The 11,666-nt window shown below is 36.9% G+C and overlaps 2 protein-coding genes across 2 annotated transcripts; both read right to left on the bottom strand.

Annotated features, from left to right (window-relative positions):
• Positions 1-1,662: 1,662 nt before the first annotated feature.
• On the bottom strand, positions 1,663-3,616 carry LOC113347882 (protein CONSERVED IN THE GREEN LINEAGE AND DIATOMS 27, chloroplastic-like). The gene is made up of 3 exons (XM_026591566.1): positions 2,903-3,616; positions 2,785-2,813; positions 1,663-2,270 (listed from the first exon to the last, which is right to left on the bottom strand). Exons 1-3 carry the CDS (start codon positions 3,402-3,404, stop codon positions 2,055-2,057), a joined length of 747 nt encoding a protein of 248 aa, XP_026447351.1. The 5' UTR covers positions 3,405-3,616; the 3' UTR covers positions 1,663-2,054.
• A 394-nt stretch (positions 3,617-4,010) lies between these two features.
• Positions 4,011-11,464, bottom strand: LOC113347880 (probable serine/threonine-protein kinase SIS8). The gene is made up of 13 exons (XM_026591565.1): positions 10,803-11,464; positions 10,060-10,500; positions 9,308-9,411; positions 7,808-8,853; positions 7,163-7,203; positions 6,455-6,523; positions 6,256-6,356; positions 5,757-5,835; positions 5,579-5,677; positions 5,364-5,432; positions 5,177-5,226; positions 4,918-5,094; positions 4,011-4,646 (listed from the first exon to the last, which is right to left on the bottom strand). The coding sequence occupies exons 1-13, from the start codon at positions 11,301-11,303 to the stop codon at positions 4,565-4,567; spliced, it is 2,859 nt and encodes a 952-aa protein (XP_026447350.1). The 5' UTR covers positions 11,304-11,464; the 3' UTR covers positions 4,011-4,564.
• Positions 11,465-11,666: the final 202 nt, after the last annotated feature.

Genomic DNA, 11,666 nt, shown 5'->3' with positions numbered 1-11,666 from the left:
GTTCGGCCATGATGGATGAAAATTTCCTAAGCCAGCCTGCTCTGGCTTGATGCAACATAATGACGCGATATTGGCCCTAGGAGAATGACATGGTAATGTTCTATGTTAACACTACTTAATGCCATCTACTTAATGCACCATTTGATGCAATATTGGCCTTTAACCAATATAGCTTACCTGAATGCGCCATAATGCGTCATGATTGGATCTAGGCCAACGCACCCTCTTAATTTGTGATTGCACAAAAAGAAGACAAAAAGCAGAGGAAATGACTGCACCACATCAGTCAAAGCATTGACCTTGACCATACAAAATTCGAGTTTATGTATATTCTAGGTATAAACTCACAGGAAAATCACGTTTTCTCTTATTTCACTTTCACTTCTTCTTTCTTTCGCGCCCAACTTTTTTCCCGTTTGGATTTTAAAGGTGTTTTAACTTGAATTGATGTGTGAAATTCAAAGAGTTGTTCCATAACTATAAGTTGTTCTATTGCGTCTTTCAATTTCGAATAACACCCATAAAATCACCAAAGATAAGCCATTCTATTTTTAGGGTTTTTATGGAAGAACGAAATTGACACACAAATTTCTTGATATTAGTTTTATCAACAAACATTTCTGGTTGTCTTAGAGGCATGTTTTCTGGTTTCAGTCTTTGTAAGTTTAACTCTTAACTTGCGCTTATCAGGGCCATTAATTATTGGTATTGCTTCCTCTACCAAACAACGATTTATACGTAAATCATTCAGTGGTGGTTGGATTTCCTTGTCGAATAGAGATACCAGAAGGGATGTTAAACAAGTTTGGAATGGATTTGTGAAAAGGGCTGGGGAAATTGGCTTGAATATAGAATTTGAGTTTTGGGTATTGACTTGAAAACATATTAGGGGTAATACTAGAGTATTGGCTTGACAAAGGACAAACATCTTCCTCCAGATCTTCATCTTAATCCTCGTTAATTAAACATGTCAAATTCTTCTTCTCCACCAAAACATTTCTTGTTTTCCTTGAAAAATTCATTTATCTCCGTTATAACGTATATTAATGTAAGCAAAGCATACGATATAGAGAAATAATAATATAGACAAAAAATATGACCAATGTTATGAACATGTTTAGATAACATATCCAGTTATTATAATCCAAGTTCAGATTATTTGCGCCAACAGTTGCAAGACGTTCAGAAAATTTATCCATTTTTGCCTTGCTTTATCATTCGAACTCCGGTTACAGTATGATTATATGGATTTCCACCACAAACTTGTACAAGTATGTCAAAAATGTTTTCCCCAAAGTAGTTCCTACTTTCTCTATAACACAATACGTAGTAACAAGATGGTTGTCTTCCAGAATAGAGTATTTTTTTCTCGATTTAGTTTGTGATGTTTTAGGTTACGACATTTTTGTCTACGAAAGAGATGGACAAGAAAAATGTGAGAAACTTTTAAATTGAGTAGATGATTTGAGGAGATTTGAATAGAAAGTTATAGGAAGATGATTTCAAGTGATTTGAGAAGAAAAACTACTTTCTATTTATAGCCATTTTTGCGCTGGAATCCGAAGGTGAAGAGGATGGAGCCCTTAAGAATAATGGAAGGTGATGATCGGGCTGTAAGACATACGTAACAAAAGAAAAAGGTCAAATAAATATTAATACAAATTCAATAACTAGTTTCGGTATTGACCAAAATACGTTTCCGTAGGGCCTCGCATAGCTATAATGAGGGACATATGTGTTCCACTCACTAGCCAAGTCAAGCGATTATTCAATATATCTGAGCTAAGCGAAGGGCTATAATAGCTGTCTTTCGCTATTATCAAGCTGCAGCCAAGCCAACACCCCAATCGTAGTGTTTGGCCTTAGACACTGAGATTGAGATGGTCGCAGTAAGTCATCTAACAGGCTCCCCGACACTTATTCTGAAAGCTTCAATTTTCATATATACGACTAGTAGCATTCTTAAATCTAACTATTGCACACTATATTTAGTTGTATGATTTAATCAGACTGTACAATAATGCAACAAGACTAAAAGTATTCTTAAAGTGCCATTATGGTGCCCCAGGCTTACCACAGAATGCATCTGGTTCAAATGATCTATCAGATTCATCGTTATAAACTCCAGCTACTGACCGTCCCCCGGCTTCTTCAGATGGAAGATATGGGTTATAACTGCTTCCAACATTGACAAGGAGAAAAACAGATATTAATAGAGATGCTGCAAGTCCTACTAGTGTGAACTTCAATCTGTTCAATACTGGCTTCACCTATTGTGCAATAACAAACAAACCAAAACCTCATTAAACATAATTGACAAACACCCATGACATGATTCTTCTACAAGTCAGTGAAGGGAAAATACAATGATTCAAGTCTATTAACATTACTGAAAATGAACCCAAAAGGCGGTCGCGAGCTAAAACTTCCACTGTCTTCACCCATATATGTCATAAGTAGTTAAAATGCCCATTCATGTATACTGGCATACTGCTTACTCTTACAGCAAATTAGCTAAGACTATCTAAAAAAGTTGCACTACCTCAGTTCCAGGAAGAGTGATATTTTTACTTTCTCATTTTTGCCTAAAAATAGGCAAAATGAAAAAGTGAAAGTATTATTTTTCCTCAAACAGAGGGATTATCAAGAACATGTAGTTGTTCATTACTCGGTTAACTATCGAGGTTATAGTTTACCGTAAATCCGATCCATGTAAATGAATCGGTGAAATGAAACCTACATAAAAGTAAAGGTGATTTGAGTGACAAGTGATGTAATTAGTACCTGACCATCATACCAACCAGTTTCTTCATCTGCAACCACAAAAGCAACAAAGATTCACAAGTTACAGTGTGTAGTCAGATAAGCAAATGAACTAATCAAAAAATTGAAAACAAATTACATTCAACTGTGGCACTTAGAAGGCGATTGCCGACATAAGCCCAGGCAAGATAAATATGAAGAACAGCAATCGTAGCAACACATAAACCACTTGATAATGCACTAAAAACGCACTTGAGAGGTTGTAATTCAGGATTTACAACACCAAACCAAGAAACAGGAAGACCAATGAAGAGAACAAAACAAGCACCGGAGACGAAAAATCGAGAATAGTATTCGACTAAATCAGATGTAGAAGCCCATGAATATGGGAAAGAACTTGTGAGGTTTTGATATTCATTTATGGGTTGTTGGTCAAATGGAACTGGACATGCCACTGGTGGTTGTTGGGGTGGTGGTGGCTTTCCTTCATTTTTGGATGAAGATGCACAAGTAATAGTTGAGTTTTTTGGTAAATTCAGTTGTAGAATTTTGTTTGTAGATATGGATTTTTGATGTGGAAGGAGAAAAGTTTTGGGTGGTGGTGGTGTTTTTGATAAGAGGAAGAGATATGGTGTGGCCATGGAAATTTTTTTTGCAAGAAATTTTTTTTTTTGGCAAGATTTTGTTTCAAGTAGTTGGAGATTTTTCTTTATTGCTTCCAAGTTTCAAGTATTATTATTGGCTGTTTCTTCTTGCTCTTACTTGTTTGAATTGATGAATTCCTACTTGACAGATGCTTCCAAGTTTAAGGAAGTCCATTATTGAGGGACTGATTTTCCAAAGGATGTGATCAACCAAGGAGGAAGATAGTTTTCTTGTTGTTGTATGCCATCAGATGAATTACCACACGAAACTCGAAGTCATTTGACGATGACGATCGAACGTCACAGGAGTCATTTTCAGTTCATGTCTTACATTACTTACTTGAAGTAGTTAACCAACTATTAACTACTAACTTAATTGCGCTGCCTGTACTTGTACTACACTGAGAATGAATTGACTCCAAGATTTCTGTAAGTAATAAGCAGCCTGAAGACATCATTTTCACCTACACGAGAAATTACTTGCTACTGTACATAGAGTATCGACCACCTGTGAAATCATAGCCTAGTTTTCAACCAAAAGCCAAGGAAGCTATGAAGTCAAAAAATGAATTGAGAAACTAGTACAAGTATAGGTTTTGTGCATTCAGCACTTGCTGTTGTTTCACTTTCTTCTTTGCTTTCCTTTATGTAAATGAATTGGCAATGAGCAAGTCTATATACATTTCCAAATAAGCTTTCCATCAAATAAAATCCCTTTCCCAGAATACAGAATTGAGATTCTAAATTTAAATATATATATTCATGTTTTCTACATTTGGACCATTTACCATGTTGCTAAAACTACCTACCCAGCCTTTTGGAGAATAATATTACTACTCACCTGCGGCTCTGCTCTACTGCCGTTTGTGCAGTCTGTTTGACCACAGGCCTGATCTCCACCTCCCTTCTTTTTGAAAGAACACAAACATGATCTCCACCACACCCTTTTGATGGCGTCTTGTTGCAGTCCCCAATTCGAATGAACCAACAACTTCGATTGATCTTCTTTGTTATGCGTCAAATGATCTTGCAGGTTGAATACTGCTGCTTTAGTCTTGAGCCTGACTCAAAACTGCTGACTGTTCTATAACTCAGACCAACAGCTGGAACTTTACGTCTTTTTTTCTTTGAGAGTTTTAAACCACTTGGTCTTGCACCTAAGCTTTATCAACTAGTAAACGCTTCAGAGGCTTAAGCAGTGCCATTAGCTGTGCGAAAGAAGGCCTAAGCTTCGGATCACTGCAGACACAAGCAAAAAGGAAACTGATACTTATGTTACAGTAACAAACAGAAAAACACCGATTCCTTGAGAGTTAGAAACGGTGAATCTTTACAGTTTAGTTTTGGCGCATATGAGATGATGGTGATGTAAGAATTTAGCAATCAGGATTTTAAATTAGCTATATTTACTTTCGTATATGAAGTGACACCAGAGATAATTTTATCATTCGATGACCATGGTAAAACTATGTGAACTAATGTCAGAAAGCGTGGGAAACAAGAAATGTACCTCTGCCAACAATCTTGTATTATTTTAGCAACTGTTGGTTCAACATTGGCAGGTATGTCAAGGCGCCTATTCTGAAATCCAACAGCTCCAACTACCTGCATTGGATTCATTCCACTCCATGGACTGCGCAAGGTAACAAGTTCCCACAGTATCACACCAAAGCTATACACATCACATCTGCAATCAACCATATCCGATTCTAAAACTTGAAAATCTTTCTGATAAGTTGAGGCTTTCAAGAGAGATTAAGTTCACTCACTTCTCGTCCGCTGGTTCATTTCTAAGAACTTCTGGTGCCATATACTCCGGCTTCAGAAATATAAATACAAAAGTAAACTTTTTGTGTGTGGGATATAGAAATGGCATCAAATAATGTGATGCGGCTTAATTTGAAAAAGGAGCAAGATGATAAATAAAATTGGTTACTCGAAGTTCAGAAGTATTACAGTGCCGGCCATAGACTTTGAAGACAAAAATGTCTGGTGCTTCAAACGTGATAATCCAAAATCACAGACCTGCAACACATGCCAAAAAATTACAGACTTCAGCAAACCAAAATCAAACTTGGATTTCTGTTTCTACCATCTCATACAAAAGCTATGGCAACGAGTATTGACACCTAGGGGATCAGTTAATAAGTTAGTTTGCCATATGCACGAACCTTAACAACCCAATTTCTATCAACAAGGAGATTCGGAGATTTCAGATCTCGATGCACAATCGTAGGGTTGCTAGTATGTAAGTAATTCATTCCCTTGGCCTGCGAGCAATAGCTGAATATCATCAGTGCACGTGAATGTATACTGTCACTGGAATAATCACGAGTTACCAACATATACCACATCCAAAGCCATTCGCAGTCGTCGCTTTTCCTCAAGTTGAACGTTCGGACGATGCAATAACCTGCACAAACTCCCCCTGTAGAAACATAAAGGGACTCAGACTAGGATATGCTAAAAATCTAGTAATAAAAAATTACGCAGCTGATATCGGCTTTACTAGGTGCTGGTCAATAATACCCAAGTACTAGCTCTACTGTGTATGAACTTCAAATTGCCATCATTTAGTATGTGGATAAACGGATTACTAATAGAGTCTTAGAAAAAAGTTGCAAGCATGAAAGTTGTACTTTCCAACCTTTCATATGTTTTATAAACAGTTGTAATCTACCAAAAATCCTGAACGAGATATCAAGCAGATTAGTCCATAAAACGAAAAAATGTCAAAAATTGGTTACATCTCCCAACATAAATTCCCATATCCAACGTGAATACCCCTATGAGCAGTTCAGCACCAAAACAACTATTTGAAGCAAGTTATTTGAAAAAGACAACCAACCTTGGAAGAAACTCGGTCAGTATTGAAAGATTTGGAGGCCGTGTTACCGCTCCCATGAAAAGAACAACATTTGGATGTCTCAGCCTTAGCATTATTCTAACCTGAAAACAACATGGGTATATTTTTTAGATAACAATGTAATCAAGAATTTGATTCTTCAGTAACACATGATGTAACTATTAGTAGCTGTGATGCTTACTTCACACTTGAGTTGCTCCAGTGCATCACCTGAGAAATCTTGGTCAAAAAACTTCTTTACAGCGACTTCCTGTCACACGGGCACAATTTGTATTATTTTTGATGAAAAAAAGATCTAATTTATGTTCAAATTCAGTTTTTAGCTCCAAGTCTGCAACAAACAGTCTCGACAATGGTCTCAAAATTTTATCTTGTTAATAATGTAACATGTGGTTGCAAGACGATCAACAGAGACACATACGTTGCAATAGTTTAAGATTTCCAAAATCATAAAGTGGAAGAATAAAGACAGACAATCCATTTCAATATTGCTAATAGGGGGTACCAGTTTACTTTACTGAGGAGGGTACCAAATCCCATACAAGACAAACAAAATAGTGCTTCGTCTTATACATGATTTGGTGCACTCCCCAGTAAACTGGTCCCCCCTGTTAGCAGCCATGATCTATTTGGCCCTTCACTTGATGGTACTTAGAAAAAATGATCATAAGTGAATGAAGTAATAAATGGTTGACACCAAATCCATCAATCAAGAGGTGTAAATGTCCTGCATCCACCATTTGATGCACTAATCTATGACCAACAGGTAAACACCAAGTCCATGGCAATAGTGCATGGTACATTATTAAAAATAGAATCCCGTCACACACTGCTTGAAAGATTAGATAATAGTAATTAAATTATAAAATGCAGCGGAAGTCTCACTTACAGTGCCATTCCAATCAGCACGATAAACCTCTCCATATGATCCTGCAGACCATGAAAAATCAACGACCATGCAAAATAGTCAACTCTCAAGAAAATGGAAGGCACTAGCGACACACATCAAATCTATAGGTTAGTGCTCAACAATTTCCTGCTTGCATGACAACCTAAAAACCAGGTAGACCGAACTGTCCGAATGTAAACATGGTTGTATGAATCAGAACGAAAGTTGGTCTAATAAATTTCAAGGACTCCTAGGATCACACACATAGCTAGCAATTCTGGTTAAAAACTTTTAGATCTCTCCAACTCTCAAAACCATTGTTCATACTATTAAAGATTAAATAACATCATTGGCGAAGTTACAGTTATTGTTCCTCATAAAAAATAGCATAAACAGTGTATTATCAAACAAACAGCTTCATAATTTGTTCATTTCAAGTATATTTTGGCTGGAAGTGGGACTACTGAAAACATTCTATTAAAAAAGTCCACAAAAGATATCATGATTAAGCAAATGAAAAATGCAACTTAATCTTGTTCAGCCTCCAAACTAAACTATGAAACTGCAAATTCTCCTAGTGAGTTTGGCCAAAAAAAAAATGAAAACTGCAAATCACATCAGGAAGATAATCAAGTCGATACTTACCAATACCAATTCGTTCACCTATCTGGATATCTTCCCATGGTATCTCCCACTCAGCAACCTCATCCAACATTGAGTTAATCCACTGATTGTGAAGATTTCTTGCAATTTGTGCATCACGTTTGGTTGTTTCTGCAGTGATCTCTGTAGATCCCTTAGTTCTTTGTTGGTCATCATTGTAACCAATTACTCCTTTAGACTTTGCACTTGTAACTGTCCCTGCACTTCCTTGAGAGCATTGTGGACCAGCAGTCAACAGGTTTTCATGTTGTCTTTGTGACACTTGATTAATGAGTGCAGATGGACTCGTAATATCATGAAACATGAACCCATCGTTACTCCCATCTACAAGAGGAATAGCATTTCGATTTTCTGCCGAACAGTTAGCAGAATGACTCTGCTTAGTTTGGTCCATCTCTTTGCTGGGAAACTCCTGGGAAGGCTTCGCGCCAATGTTTTCCTCAGGCAAGGAAGAGCTTCGCACAAGCAACTTATGGCCTCCCAGATTCTGAGGAGCAGCTAAACCGGCAAATAGATCTGGAGGAGGCACTGCAGAACTCTCTAACAAAAGAGCATGAAGTTTTTGTGCAAAATCAGGGTTTTGTGCTGCAGTGATCACACACTTGGAAACATCTTTAACTTGAATCTTTTGAGCAGGTGAATTTTTTCCATTGGTTCCGGAGGTGCCTTCGTTTGTTCTTCGTAACGAAGGAAGAAGCTGTCCAAAATCATGTTCAAATTTTTCCGTTTCATTTTTTCCAACAACTTCCCCGTTAGTTCCCTCGAAGGGCATTCCTAAGGAAGAACCTTCACTTAAACCCGAACCATCAGTCCTAGCAAGACCAGAATCAGAGGAACATGCTTGCAGTGTCGCAAAATTCTTCTTTGGTTCATTTTTTCCCTTGTCAAATGGTAAGCATGACTCCCTTAGAGTCTGCTCATTGGTTTTGGAGCTCCGGAGATCTACACCAATATTTTGAAGATAGCTAGTGGGTATTTCAGCAGGAACCAGAACACCTGGAGCTCCCATCAGATCAATTATGTATTCACTGCATCATCAACCAACATTTTTGCATCAGTAACTTTACAGAAGATTTTTGTAACTGCAAGAGCAAATCTCTAACATGCTGAAAATGTCTAAAGGTAGTTATGATTGCATTTAGCACAATGTTTTTTATGCTTAGCTGCTTTCTTATGAAGGATCAAATTTACCCACAAGGTGGAGATATGAGGTTCGATGACATAATGAACCAATTTTAAATACATATAACTTTAGCAATAAAGTGCATGCATATTCAGCTGGTAGAGTAGAATCAGTGACTTTGTACATTACTATTCAGATATACCATCATATATATCAGCGTAAAAGAGAAAGTGAAAGAAAACCACAAACTTATAAAAAGGACAAACTATAATCCCATACAAATGGTATAACATTATTGATTTGAACCCTTGAGATTTAGTTTCTACAGAACTGTAAAGTGAAAAGGATAAGATAATCACCCATCATAATCAAGTTTAATCATATTCACAGCTCCATCATCAGTACCAGTGTAGTAGCTCCCTTTGACCAGCCTACATGGAAGACTGATGCGATCAGCTAGTACCTAGACAGAAGTGTGAAACAGCTTATTGGTTAAGGTCATGAACTGGGTACTGAAGATAAAAAATATTTGCCAACAAAATAAGTGAAATCAGTACCCCCAAGTACCGCCACAACAGAAAAAATGGCAAAAAAAAGTCGATGTTTGAATTAACCATGGGAAAAGACAACCCTTTTTCCTCCAAGATCCACTGTTTTCATATGGCTAAACCAACATACTTCTAGACCATAAGGCAAGTTCCATAAAAACCATATAATTCATACAAATTAGTAAATTTTGTAATCTTTGAAAGATGAAGACTGTCTAGCAAGACAAACTACTACATATTAAGTTGAGAGAGTTTAATTCCAACATTTCACGAATGCAAATTTCTGGTACGGGATTATATCAACTTTAACACCAATGAACTTTTCGGTAAAAGATATTAAGGTAAGGAACAGAAAACAAGGTAGGCATGTTGTTCATTCTCATCGATATATTGATCAATTAATGCATGTTAAAACAAATACTGGAAGAGACTAATCTCCCATTTGGATAAAAAGAAGTAGAATGCAGCGTGCAAATCAAAAATAAGATGCAATTAATACGTCACCAAAGAGGACTTAATTTGATAAATGCACATAAAGAAGATCCAGAGGGAGTAGTTGGAACCTTAAACAGCAAAGCCCTGTGACGCGAAAGTCCAAGGTCAAGTGAACCAATAGGAATGACAACGGCATTTAGAGAACTTCGTAACTGATTTCTTCTTACCACCCACCGGCTTAACATTTCATCAGCATCACTTACTGGTCCTCCCATGCTATCAACAATCAGATTAGCTATCTTTTGAAGCAAACCACTTTTAACTGGACCAAGCTCTGAAGCTCGACATTCCAAGACTAACGAATCTACACATCTCTCTAGATTTTGCAATGTTGGATCATCAGCATGGTTAACTAATACAACTTCGTATTCTACATTATCTGATACGGACAAAGCTTGAAGATCAATCAGCAACGGCATATTCCCTTGCATTAGTGTGTTTGAAGTAATGCTATATACATCATAGAACCCATCATTTATTTTTTCATTATAATTTACAACATTAGATGTCTGCCCACACGAAAACAACAAAAAAGAATCAGCTCAAATGCAAAATTTCATAATGTTTCCCTCTAACATCAACAATGAAAGTAACTCAGATTGGCATTCATTATGCTCACTGCAGGAGTGGAAGTATCAGCCTCTAGTCCCTAAGTGTAATGCCCCCAGAAATCAATTGTGGGGGTATTCACAAACATGCAAATTCATCAAATCAAACATGCAAAAACCAGTAATGAACCAAATAAAACTCAATCTATTCCTAAAATACTGATCCAATTTAAAAACCCAAATCAAAAATTAAAAAATCTTACCCAATATTTGAAAGAAATTTGATCAATAGGGGTCTCATTTTTGGCATTGGAAGAAGTAGCAGAAGAAGAAGAATTAGAAGGAGAAGGAAACTTCAAACTAATTTCCTTAGCAACTTCAATCTGAGCTGATTCATGCTTATCTTCTCTACTCTTAGGATCTGAAACACTCATAGCCATAGCTAATTGCACTTGAAATTCTTCTTCAAAGTAATTGTAATCAGCAATAGAATTCAAGTTATTAAAATTCTCCATTATACCAGAAGAAGAATCAAGAATCATATTATTCCCACCTCCTCCACCTCCACCTCTATGGGTAGTTCTTGGAAATGGTGTTGACGAAGAAGAAGAAGAAGCAGAAGGTGGTGATTGTGATTTAGTTGATGATGATGAACTACTCTGAGTTAAAGATGATTCATTTAATCTGTTTTGATGATTTTCATTGATGTGGTTTCCACTTCCTCCTCCTCCTCCTATGTGAAGCTTTCTTAAGAGATTCTTCATCTCTTTCTCTATGCCCCTCTCTTGCCCCTTTCTCTTTCTCTCTTTCTAAGACTACTTTATGTATTTATTATTTAATCCACTTGATTGAAAATGAATAATTTTTAATAAAATTAAGGGAACCACCACTTCTTCTTCTTCTTCAAATTCTTCACTCTGTATGGACTGACTGAATTCTTGAAATGAAAGACTTTTTATATAACTAGATAGAGGGAGAGAGGAGTGCAGGATCCAGTGGTATTGTTTTATTTTAGTACTGGTGCTGTGGGGCCCACATGGTTGAGGGATGACAACACTGATTGCGACGCTCCGGTGAGATCGATGGCGAATGCGACTGCTCGGGTACCGTGAGATCATGATGGATGA

This window comes from Papaver somniferum, chromosome 2 (genome assembly GCF_003573695.1).
Source record: "Papaver somniferum cultivar HN1 chromosome 2, ASM357369v1, whole genome shotgun sequence".
NCBI classification, from domain to species: Eukaryota; Viridiplantae; Streptophyta; class Magnoliopsida; order Ranunculales; family Papaveraceae; genus Papaver; species Papaver somniferum.
This window is presented reverse-complemented; position numbering and strand designations above follow the sequence as displayed.